The sequence below is a fragment of the Neophocaena asiaeorientalis genome, unplaced genomic scaffold (genome assembly GCF_003031525.2).
Source record: "Neophocaena asiaeorientalis asiaeorientalis breed wild unplaced genomic scaffold, Neophocaena_asiaeorientalis_V1.1 scaffold14, whole genome shotgun sequence".
NCBI classification, from domain to species: Eukaryota; Metazoa; Chordata; class Mammalia; order Artiodactyla; family Phocoenidae; genus Neophocaena; species Neophocaena asiaeorientalis.
In genome coordinates, this window is record NW_020175192.1 from 1,358,847 (window position 1) to 1,379,764 (window position 20,918).

At 47.7% G+C, this 20,918-nt stretch overlaps 1 protein-coding gene across 1 annotated transcript in view; it reads right to left on the reverse strand.

The window, feature by feature from the left end:
• Window positions 1-1,410: 1,410 nt before the first annotated feature.
• HGSNAT (heparan-alpha-glucosaminide N-acetyltransferase) overlaps window positions 1,411-20,918 on the reverse strand; it is a 36,409-nt gene continuing 16,901 nt past the window's right edge. The window contains exons 5-17 of the mRNA XM_024765036.1: window positions 16,328-16,397; window positions 15,364-15,461; window positions 13,831-13,907; window positions 13,202-13,232; window positions 11,628-11,788; window positions 10,399-10,514; window positions 8,115-8,236; window positions 7,648-7,774; window positions 6,499-6,585; window positions 4,752-4,829; window positions 4,083-4,153; window positions 3,881-3,993; window positions 1,411-3,235 (exon numbers count right to left, since the gene is read on the reverse strand). Coding sequence (XP_024620804.1) covers window positions 3,054-3,235; window positions 3,881-3,993; window positions 4,083-4,153; window positions 4,752-4,829; window positions 6,499-6,585; window positions 7,648-7,774; window positions 8,115-8,236; window positions 10,399-10,514; window positions 11,628-11,788; window positions 13,202-13,232; window positions 13,831-13,907; window positions 15,364-15,461; window positions 16,328-16,397 — 1,333 coding nt within the window. The 3' untranslated portion in view covers window positions 1,411-3,053. The remainder of the gene's footprint in view (window positions 3,236-3,880; window positions 3,994-4,082; window positions 4,154-4,751; window positions 4,830-6,498; window positions 6,586-7,647; window positions 7,775-8,114; window positions 8,237-10,398; window positions 10,515-11,627; window positions 11,789-13,201; window positions 13,233-13,830; window positions 13,908-15,363; window positions 15,462-16,327; window positions 16,398-20,918) is intronic.

Consider the following 20,918-nt stretch of genomic DNA (forward strand, 5'->3'; position numbering starts at 1 on the left):
GAAATCTCTTTCTGAAAGGCAGTTTGATTTGTTGAGAAAATTTCTCAAAGTCCTTTTGTCGCCCCCATTTATTTGGAAAACAGGACTACATTAAAGGAAAAGTAAAAAATAGTATGTTGACTTTCATTTAAGCTGATACCATCTGATACAAACCAGATTATTGTGCATTTATGAACGAGGCCCTTTATGGGCCAGAATGAAGTGAGGTCAAGTGTAAGAGCAGCAGTTTATTCACCTAATTATAAAGCGGAATTAGGAATATAAGTGCAAAAAATGAATAAACAATGTCAAATTATTACATTCCCACTCCAGGACAGTACTTTCTGCTTTGTTACACAAGGACTCCACCCAACTTCCCCACAGGATGCACTGTGACATGGGTTTTCTGCAGCCACCGCTGCACACGGTTGTCCCCACCGCCATGTCCCACTCCACCGCTCACCCTGCACACTCCCTGCCCTCCCCAGGGAGATGCCAGCTGTCCCCGCTCAGCCCCGGGCCAGGCCAGCCCAAGCTCCCTCGTCACGGCTGGTCTTGCACAGTTTGGGGAGCGTTTTCCGGCCAATAACGTTATGAGGCACAGAGGGGATGCCCGCTCCCTCCCGTGTGGCGCTGGCCGAGTGTGTGTGTCTGTCGTGATGGCAGTGGGGTGGGCATCTCAGCCATGAAGCGACCTGAGCGGGAGCCCACCCGCCGTGGGACCACTTATGTGCGATGTTCTGCTTATAACCCAGCTGGATGGGGAGTTCCTGCTCCATCCGGCTCAAGACATCCTAACCGATGGGCACCCCGACTTGAAAACTGCTTCTGGAGAGGCCCAGCTCAGCCTTACCTGCTGAGACTCGGGATGACAGAGCCATGACCACCCACAAATGTGCACCGCAAGAGAGGGGTTTCCTCAAAGATGACGGCTCTCCCCACGCGCACGCGTGCGCACACACACACATTAGCTCCAGATACACGCGAAATTTTACCTATGAAAAGCAAACCCACCACCCCATTTTGCTTTCACACGTTTATTTAGCGCCTGCTCTGCACGGGCCACTGTGGCGTGCATGAAGAATGTGCCTTATCCTCCACAAGCTCACAGGCCAGCGTGGGAAACTGGTCATGTACCCAAATCACTGTCATACAAGGCAGAGAGCAACAAGTGCCACAAGATTGAGCCCAATCAGATATTACGAGAACTCAGAGCAAGGAAATATTACTTAGGGACAAGACTAAGATTAGAGAAGATGCCTTAGAAGCAGGGGGCGAATGTGATAGGTCAAGGGTCGATGGGAGAAAACTAAGGGGACTAATCAAACTCAGGGGCAGGAGGCAGCTGATGGGGCTGCAAGCAGCAGGCTGGGTCCAGGGGGCTGGACATAGCCGAGAAGGTGTGCTGGGCTCAACGGAGGACGGCTCTGCCTGCCAGCAAAGCTGTTCCAACTTCAGTGTAAGTGCTTATAAGGAGGTGATGTGAGTCAGCTCTGTTTATGAAGTGTAATCTGGGGCAGTGGACAGTGGCTTTACAGAAGGAGGGACTGAGGGAAGGAGGCCAGTTGAAAAATGATTCCTCTTGGCATCTGGGCAAGAGTTACAGGCAGTGACCGTGAGAACTGAGACGACTTGGCAATGACTAAACATGGGAAAGGGGGACAGAGGAGGTAAAGCGGGTGAAAGACAGTTTTATCCGAGAGACAGAGGGTCACCTGTCCACAGAGCTGGGACAATCCAAGCCGGAAAGGCTTGTGTTTGACAAGAGAGGGTGGAGGGGGAAACCTGAATGCTGGCGGACACCCAGGTGGACAGGCACAAGTTGGGATGAGAGTTCGGGTAGAGACGGGGTGGCTGGAAACTCACTATCCATGCAGGGTGACAGCTGACATCAGGGGACAGGTCGAAGTGACCCCGTCTCACCATGCAAGGATGCTCCAAAGTACAACCTATTGCCACATCTTCCTTCAACGTGGAATTCTCACAGGAAATCCCTAAGTAGGATGCTGCAAAATGGGGGTGCTGGTCCCCTGTGTTCTCCTCCTTCACTCCTGAGAAACAATTCTGCACTTTGGTGATTCCAAGCAGGAAAGCTGCCTCCACTGTGGAGGGTCATTCTGAAAAGAGTTACTCTGATGAGAGTTTTTTAAACTTCTCATTTATTTTGAAGAGTTTTCTGTAACAAAATTATTTTTCTAAGGATTTCAGAAATGCCACTGATGTCTCCCACCCCACTGGATCTCAGAGCTGGAGGGGAGCTGAGCGGGCAGCACCGTGTCCCTTGCTGTGAGGGGACCTGCCTTGCGTCTAACCCGGCAAGGATGCCACAGCAGGAGCCCGGCCGAGACCATGAGCTTCTCTCTCTTCCTAGAGTCAGAGGATGGCCTGGGGGACCAGCTACCACCCAGACACACAGACAGAAAGACAGACAGGCAGACAGGAGGTGGGTGGGTAGAGAGATAGGTATATGCAAGGGTGGCTGGGAATAACACATCTACTGTTTCACTTGTTTTTCAAATGAGGAAAAGGAGAAAATGGCTTCTGATAGAAAGGCATTTTTTTGGACCCACCAGTTACTTACACATCTGAAAGGAGATTACTTGGAATTTCTTGAAATACTAAACTGTACATAACTGAAATATGTTAGACTATGTTACCACACACTATACCCAATGAGCTTCACAGTCAGACACAACAGAAACGGTGGTATCTTGGTCGGCGTGGACCAGCACAGAAAGACAGTCTGCAGGAAAGATCAGTAAGGTCAGACCTTAGGTGGTCACAGAAGCAAAATGGCCTGGTTAACTCCCTTGTGAAAAATTAGAGGAGAAATCCTTAGAGTGAAGTTGCAAAGGCATCCATTTCTACAGAAGATGGAGAGAAAAGACAATTACGTTTCAGATGTCTGAGTCTCACGTATACAGAGTCAGATGAGCCACGTCGGATAATCAACCAGCCTGAGCACGTCCGCATCTCCCCCAATAACCTGGAAATATGCAGTTTTATAACGAATGGCTCCTTTTAATGGTGCCCCAGGCCCTGTCGTCTGCTAGCAACACATCTCAGCTGGGGCCTCAGATTTTCCAAAACACCTTCTTCTTGTAGAGAACGTAAGCGATGAGCACCCAGAGTGCAGTGGCGACTATGTTCTGAACGAGATGCTCCCTGTGTGACTGGTTGTTCCCCAGCCTCCACTGGAAGGGGAAGTAGCTGGCGAAGACCTCGTGGCCCACGTACACCAAGATCGAGTTCATTCCTGGGGAAACACAGCTGGTTATCGACTTAACTCTTGAAATTTGCCTTTAGTTCAGTGAAAAAAGAAAAAGTGTCCACTTGTTATTGGCTACACCAAAAATAAGTGATGCGAATCTTAGAGATTTGAGTGTGAACCTTATCCAAAAATTATTAGAAAACATTCCTTTGGTAAGTGTAATTCTGGAATACCAAATTTGAAAGGAAAGCCAGAATTATTCATTTATATTCTCTACACAGAAAACTTGAGGACCAGTGAGCGTAATTGTTACTGGACTCGGGGCTGAAACGAGTCACTGAAGTCATCTGCTGTCTCTCGTCTCGGGCAGAACCCGTGCATCTCCGCGTGGTGTCTCTTAGGCACCGCCTGTAGGGCAGGGGGTTTACATGAGAAAGCACGGCCCTGTTTGTGAAACTCGAGGGACTGGATGACGTGCCTGAAGCGGCCAGAGGGGTGCATTTATGATCCCACAACCTAAATGGTAAAACGAGGTGGCGCTGCTCGGGGACAGGCCCAGCAACGCCCTGCATGGACCCCCTCGGACCCCCTCGGTCGGCACCTTGGACACACCCGGCACCCGCGGCCTCTGGCCCATCCGCTGGGTCCCCTCCTCCACGAGGCCTGGGGCCGGTTGGTGGGGGGACTCACCAGGGTAGAAGAACGGGGTTCCCGTCCACAGCCCCTTCACATCCACAACGGGGTACAGGACCAGAAGGATGAAGAAGGCGAAGGAGCTCAGCGTGGTGACATAGGAGATGGACCTGGGGGACAGCGGGCATCTCAGGGCTCCCGAGAGCACATCCAACACCAGCCCGACCGGATGTGAAAACGACAGGCTTTCTGTACCTACCAGAGGTTTTTGTTTACTGGAATAAAGCCTTCATTTTCGGAAGCCTTTGTCAAAGCAACAGAAATAAACCCCTAGAAGCGGGGAGAAAGATGTTAAAGTTTTTTACATCACCTCAAGAAACAATTGTGGTTCAAAACTGAAGAAAAGGAGTGACTTAATTGCTTAGGGAAGGCTGAAAACTGTGCCCTCCGTTTTATTCTTTTAACTGGAAAAACATTTTTAAGATGTGTAACTAAAAATGTTCTCCAAAAAACCTCTTTTCAGCATTACTCTTGAGTTGAAGGTAAACGACCTTATCAACTGGAGTGAATCCGTGGAGGAAACAGGGCTGCCAGGTCAGGGGTGAAAGAACAGCTAAGCTTATCTTTTGCCCCCAGTGAACCTGTTATCATTGGCCTGGTCCTTCTGGCAAAGGTCCCCACCAGAACCCACACCTCCGCTCCATTTCCTCATATCTTCATTGACTTATTTATAAAGACATTTTCCTAAGAAAATCAACCTGAGAACTTAGGTGTCGAGACTTTTCCTCTCTGATATTCAAGTGAAGAATGTTACCGATGCGAAGTGACAGCTGCTGTCTATCCCACGGTCGGCCACTAAACATTTTATGTCTTTGAAATGTGTATGTGTGAAGAGAAGGAATTTCGGAGAGGACCATCCGCTACTTACAAGGAAACAACCCCAGGTAGCGAATCTGATCAGGATGCCTTTAGTCTGATCCTTGTAATACAGGAGTATTTTCCCTGCCTGGGGAAGAAAACGCACAGTATGACCAAGAGAATCACCTACGATGTGTTCTTATTTCATACTCATCCACTGTCCTAACCGCTCGACAGGCGGACTCACCTGTCAAGGGGATGAACGGTACCCCTGCCCTTGGCTAGTGGAGGCCTAGAGGCACAGGGACCACTGGGGCGGGAGGGAGGGAGGGAGGGAAGGGGATGCGCAGAGGAGGTACCGCCAGGCTGAGGATATGAGTGCAAAGCAGGAACCGTGTCTGGGCAGGAAGGAACAGCATGCACAGGAGTATGTCACACGGGTGAAAACACACAGCCTCCCCGAGGTGCTGCAGGTAATTCAGAAAGGCTGGGGGTGGGCAGAGGTGGGAAGGTGGGAGCAGGTAGGCACGAGCTTTCTCCCACAGGTGATGGGAGCCAAGGAAAGTCACTTTCCCCCCGCAAAGTGACAAGGGACCAGCTCAGGCTGGCCTACAAGATGGCCCAGTCTGGCAGGGGTACAGAAGAGGGACAGAACAGTGTGGACCCAGAGGCAGGGAAACACTTTAAAAACAGAAAAATCTGGACTTTGCATAGCCCCGCCCCCCTGCAAATTAGGAATTAATTTCTGAAAACATCAGAGAAAGTGTTAATAATAACTTAAAATAGCTAAAATTTATGAATGTCCCGGTCTTAGAACCTTATGTGAATTAACTGATTTAGGTGCGCCTACTTATTTAGGTGCCACTGAATCACAGAGGGTGCAGTAACACTCCCGGGATGACCCGGCTAGTAAGCGGGGTCAAGTCCAGGCCCCGGCGCCGGGCTGCACTCCTCTGCACCCACGCTCGGCTCTCCTGCAGGCGCAGATTTACCTGGAGAGCACATGGGGGGATTAAATACATTTATGAATAAAAGCACCCAATGTAAACTCTAAAGTGCTGCAGAGAGAAAGGCAGTATCTCTAAATAGGAAATTATTTCATCACCAAAATGTATATGCTGTAGACCTGCACTGTCCCACGTGGGAGCCACTGGCCACCTGTGACAATTTCAGTTTAAATTTAAATGACGTAAAATTAAAAACCAGTTCCTCCGTCAGACCAGCCATGTCTGAGGACTCAGCGGCCACATGGACAGCACACATGGAGCATTTTTACCGTTGCAGAGCCCCCCCCCCACCAGGAGGCTGGACCCGGTCTTTCCCCTCCCCATCATCTCCCCTCAAATAATAGTTTCAAACACCAATAAGGAGAACTTCAGCAAGGAAAATCTAGACTGCTCAGAATCCTAACAAAACATGTGAGAGAAGCCAAGAACAACCTGTACTGACTTTGGCATAAAATAGGCATAACCTGAAACTGTGTCAACTGTACACATAAGGTGACAGGTGACCTTCCAAAGACTGCCAGCCCAGCAGGGACCCCTCTCAGCCAGGGGCTGCTGTGCACCCACTGCCGAGATGAGCCATATGAATGACTTCTTTGGAGAATATAGGAATTATACCTAATTATTCAAAAGTGCTAAATTTTAGCAACCTCCGGTTTTGACAACCTGTCAAATATAAACAGAATTTATTAGGTCTGAAACACAGAAGATGTGCTTCCAGTTACTTATTTTAATCAAATGGTTTTTGGATTAGTAATGAAGCAATAACCACGAACTGTCAGGAACATGCATTCTCATGAAATGAACAAATACCTGAACTCCTAAAAATGCCATCACGATGGAGTTGATGGTCCCCAGGATGCCTTCTGGGTCATAGGCCACCTCGGTGTGATAAAGCACCTGACAGGGCAGGACAAGAAGGCGGGACTCACCCAAGGATCACAAAAAGCACACAACAACTCACAGACAAAATGCAAACTCGGATACACCCCAGTATTCAATATTTTTGGTTTTGCTGCAGAAATTCACTGCTAACTTATGAGGATGACGGGCAGAATACTCCTGGCCAAGAAAGTGTGTGGCATGTGACACTCTGGCATGTGACACTCTCCCCACATGGGAGACCGTGCTGGGCCCTGTGGCTGTGACACTACACGTCCCTAACCAGCTTCAAACACCACACACGACACCTTCTAATTTTCAGGTTTACTCTTTGCGGCCAACTCTACTGTAACATTGACAGCTTCCTTTCTTCTTTTAAGGCAGATAACGATAAGAAAAATACCTTTGTATTATTTCATTATAAAAGAAATTGTTATTGTAGAAACGGCAGAAATTTGGAACCAGTCATTGCAGTGGGTGCTGGAAGGCACTGCCCAGCTATCTGGCCTCCGCCTGTCCATTCCACCCCTTTTGCAACTAAAGCATCCACTCCCCCGGCTGCTAGACGTATCCATGGCCCAAAGCTCTCAGCAGCTTCTGGATTTGTCCCTGAAGACAGCTGCCCCTCAGGAGTCGCCCTCTGGCCAGGCCATCACATCCCACCAGGGATGTCTAGGGCCTGGTCCCTCACCCCACTGAGAACAACCCTGAGGGGCCGCCCCAGCCCCCAGGAGACCAGCGGGGGCCTGCGTGTGGCTGTCCCCACTGCCCCGTCGTGTTTCCTCCAGACCCACACGTGCTGATCCCAAAAGCACTGCCTGACAGACCTCCCTCACAGGAAGCTGTCCCCATACCTGAGATGTACAAGAAAGCACCTTGCTGCACACCTGACACCAGGCAGTCAAAGAAATGCCTACACGCCGCCCACAACCAACATTAAACTGAAGTCCATAAAGTCAGCCAACTTTTCAAATAAAACTTTGTTCCATCCGAGTCTATTTCATGGACACAGCTCGGAGTTGGCCCTTTCCCTTCCTTCCCCTCAGTGTCTGGTTCCAAGTCGGAGCCGGGCTCACTCACAGCCGAGGACGGATGCTGGTAAAGGTGATGATCTCCCAGGAGCAGGCGGTCAATGTAGCCGGCAGCGCCCCCCGTGCAATTCGGGTACTTGCCCCAATCTCCGAGGCCCCCGGGGCCCAGATAGCCGCTGGGGAAGCGAGAACACTCACTTCACCCTCCAGACTTAGGAGCAGGGGGATGTACACTGGTGATGTGCGCGCCCACAAAGAGCCGCAAACACCCACCAGCCTGACGACCCCGGGGCGCCATGCACGTCCACTGCGGGGCCCCTGACTCGACGGCTGCCCGAAGGGTAAGGTGGGGGGCCCAACGTCCGTCCCACCGACCCTGGAAAACCTCACGGAGACAGGCCTCTGGACACGTGCCCAGACCCCCTCCCACACAAGGGGAGAGGAGAGAGAGGAAGGGAGGTCCCAATGTGGGAAATCGGACTTGGCAAAAAAGGGATTCCCGCAGGGCTGGCTCACGTAGGGCATCCGGGAACAGGTAAGAAGAAGGTCAAGGCCAGCCAAACACCTTCCAGCATCAGGATGAAGAGCCACTGGGGCCAGCTGGATGTGATGTCCAGCAGAGAAAAGCAGCTTCTCTCCTGCAGGGGCGGGGCGTAAAAAACGTGAACTAAATGCAAGTCGAATGGGAAACAATACACAGTGCAGTATGTGTACTCAGAAAATTCTCTGTGACGCTCCTCTTGGCCTTTATGGTAGTAACACAAAATAGACGCGTGTTAATTCCATATGTGGCATGTGGTCTAGATGCTTCATCTCTCTTATGATATAGCACAGTAAAATGCCAGGTAAGAAGGAATCAGTGGACAATTCCACTCCTATACCCAAGAGATCTGAAGAGAGATGTTCGTACAAAAACTTGTACACAAATGGACATAGAATCACTATGCGTAATATTCAGAAAGTGGAAACAAGTCAAATATCCATCGCCTGATGACTGGATACAATATGTGGTACATTCATAAAATGGAATATTATTCAGAAGTAAAAAGGAATCAAGTACTGATGGTATAACATGGATAAACCTCAAAAAATATTCTGCTAAATGAAAGAAGCCAGACACAAAAAGCCACATATTCTGTAATTCCATTTCTAGGACATGTCCAGAACAGGCAGATCTATAGACAGAGAGTAGATTGGGGGTTGCCTAGGGCTGGGGGGACCTGGGGTTGGAGAGCGGCTGGTAGTGAGGACAGGGTGTTTTGGGGGATAACGAAATTGTTCTAGAATTAGACAGTGGTGACGACTGCACTACTCCGTGAATATACTAAATAATCCCGCAATTTTACGCCTCAAATGTGTAAGCTTTATGGTATGTGAATTATATCTCAATAAAGCTATTATTTTAAAAAGAAATAAACGGACTTCCCTGGTGGCACAGTAATTAAGAATCTGCCTGCCAATGCAGGGGACACGGGTTCGAGCCCTGGTCCGGGAAGATCCCACATGCCGCGCTGCAACTAAGCCCGTGTGCCACAACTACTGAGCCTGCACTCTAGAGCCCGCGAGCCACAGCTACTGGGCCCGCGAGCCACAACTACTGAAGCCCACGCACCTGGAGCCCGTGCTCCGCAACAAGAGAAGCCACCGCAACGAGAAGCCCGTGTGCAGCAACAAAGAGTAGCCCCCGCTCGCCGCAACTAGAGAAAGCCTGCGCGCAGCAACAAAGACCCAACACAGCCAAAAATAAATTAAATTAAATTAAAAGAAATATAGCTATATTTTTAAAAAGGAAAATAAAATTTAAGCTTTTGGAGCTCTTCTGGTTGAGGGAAGGAGAGGTGCAGCCCACCACTACTGGTGTCCCCCCAGCCCTGGGCTCCACTGTGGGACCTGGATGAGCCTCGCAGACCCTCCGGTTCCCCACAGCCAGCAAGGTCAGGTTTACATGTGCACATGGAGCCCCTGCGTGCCTTCCATAGCCTACAGCAGAGGGCACAGGTGCGCCAGCGGGGGTCGGGGGGCGTGGTGTGAAGGAGTGAAGTGTAAATGCTCTCCAAGCACGTAAAACCGAGGGATCATTACAGGAACAACCAAGAGAACCGGGGATTCAGTGATGAATTTGCTAGTTACCCACACAGGAAGGAGCTGGACAACAAATACAGCTTTATTAACTTACTGTGAAGTAGGACCCCAAATGGAAGAATTTAAATATTTCCACCTGAAGTTTTACTTCCGTTGGGGGAAAAAAAATAGTTGTCACCTGAGTAAACTCAACTCAGCAATTTATAATGAGACAGAAAGTAATTTCAAAGGAGGTGAGATGCTCACATACTTCTTACAAAGAAGAAACAGGAAGCGGCCCAGGGCGGAACTGTCATCTCCTGGCCCGACATTGGCACTGTCCAAGTCGAACCTCTGCAGCATGTGTATAGACACTGAAATGTTCTGTGAGGTTTTTGTGTATCCTTACCACCAGGAAATTGAAAAACTGGCAGTAATTCCCCCAAGAGGCTGGACCAGCCAACTAGAAGATGGTGATGTTATTTAACGCCATCACATTCATTTGATTAATGGAAACTGAAATATGTGTTAAGAGGGTAGATCTCATGTTATGTGTTTTTTTACCACAATTTAAAAGAAGATTGATATAAAGACTAAATAAAAATAACTAATTGAAGAGAAAAAATGTTTTTGACTGAGTTAAAGAGTCTTGTAGTCTCTGGTACTGCACTCAAAACTAAAGAAAGTTCTAGCACCTAAACAGGGACCTCTCCCCCTTTTATAATGCAGGGTTTCTCACCGAGGTGCAGATCTCAGGCACGGGCTTGGCAAAGAGCAGCTCCAACACGGCGACCACAAAGTAGGTGCCCCCGAGCCGCTGGAGCACACCGGGGATGCGCGTCTTCTCCCAGGACACTGCGGGATGCACAGGGTACGGGGGTGTCAGCCAGCACTTGCTCACTTCACCCCAAGACGACACCACTGTTTCCTGAGGCGGGAGACAGACTTCCATTGCACCTGAGGAAGTTAAGCTCTTGGAGACGGAAACACACGTGGTCAAGGGCCTGGCTCACACACGGCAGTGAGGCTGGGCTGAGAGCAAGGGTCCAGCTCGGTGTGGGGATAAAGCGTGGACGCCCTCGGCCCTGAAGCCCTGCCCCACCCCGCCCCGGCCTTTCCCATCAGGAGTGTGGACTCAACTCACATCCAGCAGGAACCTGCAGACCCAGCACAGCCCGTGGACTGTCCCTGCCATGCAGGCTACGTGACTGTATCACTGCCCAAGGGTAACCCTGTAAGGACCCCCGCAGTGTGTCCTCCTGGGAACAGCGGCCCTCTGTTGGGTGATCCATCAAATGGACTTTTCTGTGACACCTTCCCTTAGCACCCCACCTCCTCCCGTCGCCTGAAGCCTTAGTGCTTCTTGCCTGAGGGGTTCACCTGGCACCTGCCTGGATAAGTACGTCTTCTTTCTGCTAATGACACCGTAAGCCCCTTGAGGACGGTGGCCGCTGCCTTCCCCAGTTCCGACACTGGTCCCCAGAACAGGGCTCACATCCTTCCCTCAGCTTTCCTGTCCCTCTCACGCCACTCAGTGACAGAGATGTCATACCTTTCCTGCAGCCCTGGGGCATTCAGGTGATGGCAAGGTGGACCCTTGAACAACAGCCTTACTGTGAAAGCTGGTGAAACCAAAGCGGCAGGAGGGCGGCTCTGAGAAACAGTGGCCTGGTCTGGTCCCTGCTCTGCCCTTCACTACACACGGACACAGCACCTCACTCTCCCGGCCCCAGGGTCTTCCTTTGTACAGAAGGGTTTGAGTGGACTTGGAGGCACCTCCCAGGCCTAAAATTCCAAGATAGTAATAATAATAATGCCCAAAGTCATACAAGCATTAGATATACTTTTCTAGTAACTGTTCTTTTTGCAGGTACATGAGATGGAGAAACTGCATTTCTTTCAAATTATAACACGTCGTTTCCCTATTTCAACCTGAATACATTCTAACAGAGGGGAAAAAATACTTACGTGGACCAAGGCAATAATTGGGGTTCACAATGACAATTCCTATACAGATTAACAGGAAACTCCTCCACGCGATTTTCCCCAGCAATCTGAATTTTGAACATCCCCGCTGCAGAACGGAAGTCATTGACAGAAAGATCGAAGATCCCATAATAAACACAAACCTAAAAAAACAACAGCTATTACTAGATGGCCACTTTCAACTTTGTCTCTGCGTGATGAGTATTTTATAATCTACTACATAAGAGAAGCAACACATGATTTTTGAAAGAAACTGACGATTGAAACCACATCCGGTTTAGTGGTGGAGAAGAATCAAGATGTTGGGCTGGAAGGACTGTGCACCTTCTCGTCCCGTCTTAGAGGGAGATCCTTTGGGACTGACTGCAGCTTCCACGGACAAGCCTTCCATCAAAGACAGACAAACCACCAGGTATAAAATAAGCTACAAGGATGTACTGTACAACATAAGGAATACCAATATTCTATAATAACTATAAACGGGGTGTACCCTTTAAAAATTGTGAATTCCTATATTGTACACCTGTAACTTATATAATATTGTACATCAACTATACGTCAATTAAAACAAAAGGAACTCCTCCCCCACTCAGATAAACCTGAGTTCACGTTAGCAGTGAAACACTGGGGACCAAAGACGCAAACCAGTGGCTGGTCCTGCCTATAAATGATGGAGGCAAGTCGCTCAAAGCATCTCAGCAAAGACACAAGAGCCACGCTGTGCAGGGGCCAGAGTCCCTCAGCAGGGGAATGCTCCGGGCAGAGCGGGGTACTCCACTATTATTTTATTTTATTTTATTAATTAATTAATTTATTTAATTTGTTTATTTATTTATTTTGGCTGCATTGGGTCTTCGTTGCTGCACACGGGCTTCCTCTAGTTGTGGTGAGCAGGGACTACTCTTCGTTGCGGTGCACGGGCTTCTCATTGCGGTGGCTTCTCTTGTTGTGGAGCATGGGCTCTAGGCACACAGGCTTCAGTAGTTGTGGCTCGTGGGCTCAGTAGTTGTGGCGCACGGGCTCAGTTGCTCCGCGGCATGTGGGATCTTCCTGGACCAGGGCTTGAACCCATGCCCCCTGCATTGGCAGGCAGGTTCTTAACCACTGCACCACCAGGGAAGTCCTCCACTATTATTTTAAAGTGTAACTTATTACTATCCTTAACGGCTACATAATTATCAGTATTCTCTGATACTGATATACTGCATACCTTTTAGGAACTAACATATTTAAATTTATTTTCAGGATTAGTGGAATATTCAGAATTTATGATTTCCTACGCGATTCCAGGATCTTGTACCTCATATCCACACTAATAAAATGTTCCCTCTGAAATCAGCAGTCTTTTATTCTCACGTGTCTTAGATAAGCACGAGGCCAAGTGTCAGAACGATTCAGGAACCCGGCTTTCGGAAGGACCTCATCACGCCACCACCTGTGGGCAGCACAGGCCCACAGCCCGGAACTCAAGGCTGGTGTCGGGAAGGTCCAGCATCCGCTGAAAACAAAACTTTGCAGATGGGCTAAGAAGAGCAGATGGTGGATTTGCAACTCACCACGGGAACACAAGGTCAGCCACCGTCAGTCCTGCAGCAGAACACAAGCACGACAGTGAGGAAAGGACCTGGAACGCCGGTGCTCCCTGACCCGGGAAGGCTTCCATCTCACACTGACGGGGAAAGCCCTGGGTAAACCTCATGAAGCAGCACCGAGCTCCCTGGACTCTGTGGCCAGGGGCCAGCCCAGGCGCCACCTGAGAGCACCCCTGCTGTGGGAGCACCACAGAGAAGTATGCGGACAATCTGTGATCTTAGGCAGATCTTACTCAAAAACCATCCTAAAGCAACCCCCCAGCCAGATTCACAGCCACTGTTCAGCGCCACTCAGACCACCCCGAGCTCCACGGCATCCCCAGGAGGACCATGAGTCTCGGGGCAGGATGCCCGTGCAGCTGAGGCACAGGGCACACCTAGGAGAGCACAGGGATCGTTTACAACGTGATGACAGCGAAGCATCTCGGAGCCAGAGCACATGAAAGGAAGAACAGAGCTGAAGGCTGACAGAATGACCTAAGGGGCCTCTGTGGGGCTCACCTCTGGAACCCCTGGGGGACGCCAAGGAGCCCTCCTACCTGCAGCTCTCAGAGGGCCCACGTCTGCAAGGCGACCTCTCGGTGGTGTCTTACCGTTCCAACTCGCGTGCTTGAAGTACCAGTATCTCCCACCTCCGTAGTTCACAAAGACCATGAGGGTGAGAGCGATCCTGCAAAGCCACAAAGATACACTCTCAGGGCCTGGGCATGTGACAAGGATGGCCCGGCTGCAGGACACAGGTGCCGTCATGATACAAGCAGACACTGAAAAAGCAGGAAACTCCCACTTCTAACCATCACGGTTAGGACCCCGCGCTAAAGCCCTCTCTGCCAACGTTTCCAACACGACGTCTGAAGAAAAATTTACACCAACACTGAACTGTGTAACTTGAAAATGGTGCAAAACATTCCCGATCACTCCACTTTGTGCTAATTACTTAGATGTCTCAGGTTAAAGAACTGTAGTGGGAGGGGACAGTCTTTAGGGTCAAGCCCTGGGTCCCTCTCTCTTAGGAGCCACTGGACCTCAGGTGAGCCCCTCATCAGTTCTCTGTGAGGAGGGACACCCGTGACCTGGGGACCACAGGCACCACGATGGAGAGTAACGTACATCACAGCACCTAAACGGTGCTTGAAACATCTTAGCACTTAATCAATGTCGACTCCCATCCACCTGTGAACATCTCCGAAAGAAAGAGGAATACAATAAAACAGATTCTGCATGTGCTGTTGTTTGCTGCTAATTTCTCAGAATACGAGGAATAAAAACGTTAGTATGTCAGTGGGTGATTTGTGGGCACTCTGGAGCCCAACTTACTCAACTCTGTGGCTCAATTTCTTTACCTGTGAAACAGGTGTATTATTAAAAGTACATACTTCATTGGATTGCTAAAAGATTAAAGAAATTAAGACAAGCTGGAACAGTGCTTGGCATACCATGAGGACTCAAAACTGTGAGCAGTGGTTACTATTAGTATCATTACTGTTATTACTGCCTGGCTTTGGACACACACACAGGAGCACGTAGAGCTCGGGAAGCTGGGTCAGTTATCAGGTTATCACTGGAGTTTGAAAGGCCTCAGTGGGAGAAAGAGAAGCCCTGACACCTAGATATTGCTTTTCAGCCATACAGTCTTAGACTCTATTTTCAGAGTTTGGTCCTGGCCTTCGTTCTTTTCCCAGAACTGGAAAATAACAATTTACTGCAGGACTCTGTGGATTTGCTGTCAGTTGATATCCGAGCTGCTGTGTGAATGGTGGAGGAGGCCGAGGGCTATCCCGGGTTCCGTTTCCAGACTGGGGCACTGGCCCATTGGTCCAGGGCTGAGTGGACACGGGGCCCTCGGGCAGCTGCTCACACGTGTGAGTGGCTTTCTCAGCAGCACCTGTGCACCAGGGGAGACGGGCTCCGGCCTCTCCCACTGCTGCTCTCCAGTGACACGTCACCCTGGCTCTCGTGACAGTTTTCAAGTCACGAGAGGCTGCCGATTTCTCTTTAGGGCAGGAAATCCTTTCTAGCCTACAGAGTAAAAGGCACGTGAAATGCCTCCCGCTGCAAGTGGGTGGACTTGTGAACGTGCCACCCGAGGCCACCTGTGCCCACGGGTCACCAGGGAGCCCACGTACCCGCGGAACGTGTCCACGCTGCGGAGGCGCAGGGGGGCCGCCGACTGACGCCAGGCCTCTGGTGGGGGGTCGCCCGCCCTGCTCGGAGACCCCAGCTCCTGCCGGAAAAGAGGAGAAAAATGCAAACAGTTCATAATACAAAAGAGTAAACTATACTTTCCTGTGTTTTAGGGAAGAAATTAGCAGAGTGAAAGCCAAGGATCATTGTTCTGGATAATACTTTAATTTGCTTTTGTAAAGACCCCGCCTAGAGGTTAGGTTTTTCACTTTATTTGTTTATGTGCCGCCTGCTGAGCTCTCCGTGGCCATGCTGATAAATGACCACAAAGGAGCAAGAGTACCAGCAAGTGTGTCCAAAAGTGGACACAGATACGTCCATGTTAATCAATTAACACAGTATGTTTAATCATCACAGCAGGCCATCCCATGTATAGATTTAATACTGATGTCTCTCACTCTTTTGTCTTCATCTTTTTTTTTTTTTCGGTACGCGGGCCTCTCACCGTTGTGGCCTCTCCCGTTGCGGAGCACAGGCTCCGGACACGCAGGCTCAGCAGCCGTGGCTCATGGGCCCAGCCGCTCCACGGCATGTGGGATCTTCCCGGACCGGGGCACAAACCCGTGTCCCCTGCATCGGCAGGCGGGCTCTCAACACTGCGCCACCAGGGAAGCCCATCATCCTGATACTCTCTACTTAAACGGACTGATTCAACAGTGCTACCCGAAGAGTGAAAACCATCTCCACACCCAGCATCACAAAGCAGCTCAAGCTCCAGCATCACAAAGACGGGGGCGGGGAGGGGGCACCCTTCACGGGGCCAGCGAGGACTGCTGTTTCCCAAGAAGGCAGGACACATGACCTGGCCTCGCACAGCATGAGATAATTAAGATTACTAAACAGCGGACTGTAAATCCGAATCTAGGAAAACACCCAGAGCACACACGATGCGTTTTAACAACTCACAGAATTGATGAGGCCATCCGTTTCCTGAGAATTTATGGCTTTAGAAATCCAATCACGAAAGTCTTCCAAGCTGTAAATAAATGAAAGGCCTGGTTGATTTGTTTTCCTCGGCAGAATTTTCAGAATGGTATCATATTGAAAGGAAATTAATTTAAAGTTCACATTCTATACAAGTCAAAGAATTAAACATTTTAAAGTGTTTTAATGAAACGGAAGTAGAAATCCAAGTACTTTCAAATGCTTCACCCTGACAGCATGGCCTCCTGATCGATGAGACAGGAATAAAGACAGAGCTTTCGTTCAAGGGTGTCGTGAGGAAGATGGCAGAGTACAAGGACGTGCGCTCACTCCCTCCTGCGAGAGCACCAGAATCACAACTAACTGCTGGACAATCATCGACAGGAAGACACTGGAACTCTCCAAAAAAGATACCCCACATCCAAAGACAAAGGAGAAGGCGCAATGAGATGGTAGGAGGGGCGCAATCACAGCAAAATCAAATCCCATAACCGCTGGGTGGGTGACTCACAAACTGGAGCACACTTATACCACCGAAGTCCACCCACTAGAGTGAGGGTTCTGAGCCCCACGTCAGGCTTCCCAACCTGGGTGTCTGGCAACGGGAGGAGGAATTTCTAGAGAATCAGACTTTGAAGGCTAGCCGGATTTGATTGCAGGACTTTGACAGGACTGGGGGAAACAGAGACTCCACTCTTGGAGGGCACTCACAAAGTGGTGTGCGCATCGGGACCCAGGGGAAGGAGCAGTGACCCCATAGGAGACTGAACCTGACCTACCTGCTGGTGTTGGAGGGTCTCCTGCAGAGGCGGGGGGTGGCTGTGTCTCACCATGAGGACAAGGACACTGGCAGCAGAAGTTCTGGGAAGTACTCCTTGGCTTGAGCCCTCCCAGAGTTCGCCATTAGCCCCACCAAAGAGCCCAGGTATGCTCCAGGGTTGGGTCGTCTCAGACAAAACAACCAACAGGGAGGGAGCACAGCCCCACCCATCAGCAGACAAGCAGATTAAGTTTTACTGACCTGTGTCCACCAGAGCAACAGCCAGCTCTACCCACCACCAGTCCCTCCCATCAGGAAACTTGCACAAGCCTCTAAGATAGCCTCATCCACCAGAGGGCAGACAGCAGAAGCAAGAAGAACTACAATCCTGCAGCCTGTGGAAAGAAAACCACATTCACAGAAAGACAGACAAGATGAAAAGGCAGAGGGCTATGTACCAGATGAAGGAACAAGATAAAACCCCAGAAAAACAACTAAATGAAGCGGAGACAGGAAACCTTCTAGAAAAAAGAATTCAGAATAATGATAGTGAAGATGGTCCAGGACCTTGGAAAAAGAATGGAGGCAAAGATCGAGAAGATGCAAGAAATGTTTAACAAAGACCTAGAAGAATTAAGGAACAAACACCTAGAAGAATTAAAGAAAAAACAAACAGAGATGAACAATACAATAACTGAAATGAAAAATACACTAGAAGGAATCAGCAGCAGAATAAGTGAGGCAGAAGAACGGATAAGTGACCTGGAAGACAGAATGGTGGAATTCACTGCCATGGAACAGAATAAAGAAAAAAGAATGAAAAGAAATGAAGACAGCCTAAGAGACGTCTGAGACAACATTAAACAGAACAACATTCTCATTATAGGGGTCCCAAAAGGAGAAGAGAGAGAGAAAGGACCCAAGAAAATAGTTGAAGAGCTTATAGTCAAAAACTTCCCTAACACAGGAAAGGAAATAGCCACCCAAGTCCAGGAAGCGCAGAGAGTCCCAGGCAGGGTAAACCCAAAGAGAAACACGCCGAGACACATACACATACAGACTGAAAGTAGGGGATGGAAAAAGATATTCCATGCAAATGGAAATCAAAAGAGGGCTGGAACAGCAATACTCATATCAGACAAAATAGACTTTAAAATAAAGAATGTTACAAGAGACAAGGAAGGACACTAAATAATGATCAAGGGATCAAACCAAGAAGAAGAGAGAACAATTATAAATATATATGCACCCCAACATAGGAGCACCTCAATACATAAGGCAACTGCTAACACCTATAAAAGAGGAAATCAACAGTAACACAGTAATAGTGGGGGACTTTAACACCTCACTTACACCAATGGACAGATGATCCTAACTGAAAATTAATAAGGAAACACAAGCTTTAAATGACACAACAGGCCAGACAGATTTAATTGATATTTATAGGACATTCCATCCAAACAGCAGATCACACTTTCTTCTAAAGTGCACATAGAACATTCTCCTGGATAGATCACACCCTGGGTCACTAATCAAGCCTCAGGAAATTTAAGAAAATTGAAATCATATCAAGCATCTTTTCTGACCACAACACTATGAGATTAGAAATCAACTGCAAGAAAAAAAACATAAAAAACACAAACACATGGAGGCTAAACAATACGTTACTAAATAATCAAGAGATCACTGAAGAAATCAAAGAGGAAATCAAAAAATACCTAGAGACAAATTACAAAGAAAACACAATGATCCAAAACCTATAGGATGCAGCAAAAGCAGTTCTAAGAGGGAAGTTTATAGCTATACAAGCCTACCTCAAGAAACAAGAAAAATCTCAAATAAACAATCTAACCTTACACCTAAAGGAACTAGAGAAAGAACAAACAAAAGCCAAAGTTAGTAGAAGGAAGGAAATCATAAAGATCAGAGCAGAAATAAATGAAATAGAAACAAAGAAAACAATAGCAAAAATCAATAAAACTAAAAGCTGCTTCTTTGAGAAGATAAACAAAATTGATAAACCATTTGCCAGACTCATCAAGAAAAAGAGGGAGAGGACTCAAATCAATAAAATTAGAAATGAAAAAGGAGAAGTTACAACAGACAACGCAGATATACAAAGCACCCTAAGAGACTACTACAAGCAACTCTATGCCAATGAAATGGACCTGGAAGAAATGGACCTATTCTTAGAAAGGTATAATCTTCCAAGACTGAACCAGGAAGAAACAGAAAATACGAACAGACCAATCACAAGTAATGAAATAGAAACTGTAATCAAAAATCTTCCAACAAACAAAATACCAGGACCAGATGGCTTCACAGGTGAATTCTATCAAACATTTAGAGAAGAGCTAACACCCATCCTTCTCAAACTCTTCCAAAAAACTGCAGAGGAAGGAACACTCCCAAAATCATTCTATGAAGCCACCATCACCCTGATACCAAAACCAGACAAAGATACTACAAAAAAGAAATTACAGACCAATATCACTGATGAATATAGATGCAAAAATCCTCAACAAAATACTAGCAAACAGAATCCAACAACACATTAAAAGGATCATACACCATGATCAAGAGGGATTTATCCCAGGGATGCAAGGATTCTTCAATATACGCAAATCAATCAATGTGATACACCATATTAACAAATTGAAGGAAAACTGTATGATCATCTCAATAGATGCAGAAAAAGCTTCTGACAAAATTCAACACCCATTTATGATAAAAACCCTCCCAAAAGAGAGCACAGAGGGAACCTACCTCAACATAATAAAGGCCATATACGACAAACCCACAGCAAACATCATTCTTAATGGTGAAAAACTGAAAGCATTTCCTGTAAGATCATGAAAAAGACAAGGATGTCCACTTCCGCCACAATTATTCAACATAGTTTTGGAAGTCCTAGCCACGGCAATCAGAGAAGAAAAAACTGTCACTGTTTGCAGATGACATGTTACTCTACATAGAAAACCCTAAAGATGCCACCAGAAAACTACTAGAACCAATCAATGAGTTTGGTAAAGTTGCAGTATACAAAATTAATGCACAGAAACCTCTCACATTCCTATACACTAAAAATGCAAAATCAGAAAGAGAAATTAAGGAAACAATCCCATTTACCACTGCAACAAAAAGAAAAAAATACCTAGGAATAAACCTACTTAGGGAGAAAAAAAGACCTGTATGCAGGAGACTAGAAGACACTGATGAAAGAAATTAAAGATGATACAAACAGATGGAGAGATATACCATTATCTTGGATTGGAAGAATCAATATTGGGGAAATGACTATACTACCCAAAGCAATCTACAGATTCTATGCAATCCCCATCAAATTACCAATGGCATTTTTTTACAGAACTAGAACAAAAAAATCTTAAAATTTGTATGGAGACACAAAAGGCCCTGAATAGCCAAAGCAGTCTTGAGGGAAAAAACCAGAGCTGGGGGAATCAGACTCCCTGACTTCAGACTATACTACAAAGCTACAGTAATCAAGACAATATGGTACTATCACAAAAACAGAAATATAGATCAATGGAACAGGATAGAAAGCCCAGAGATAAACCCACGCACCGATGGTCAACTAATCTATGACAAAGGAGGCAAGGATATAAAATGGAGAAAAGACAGTCTCTTCATTAAGTGGTGCTGGGAAAACTGGACAGCTACATGTAAAAGAATGAAATTAGAACAATCCCTAACACCATACACAAAAATAAACTTAAAATGGACTAAGGACCTAAATGCAAGACCAGACACTATAAAACTCTTTGAGGAAAACATAGGAGGAACACTCTATGA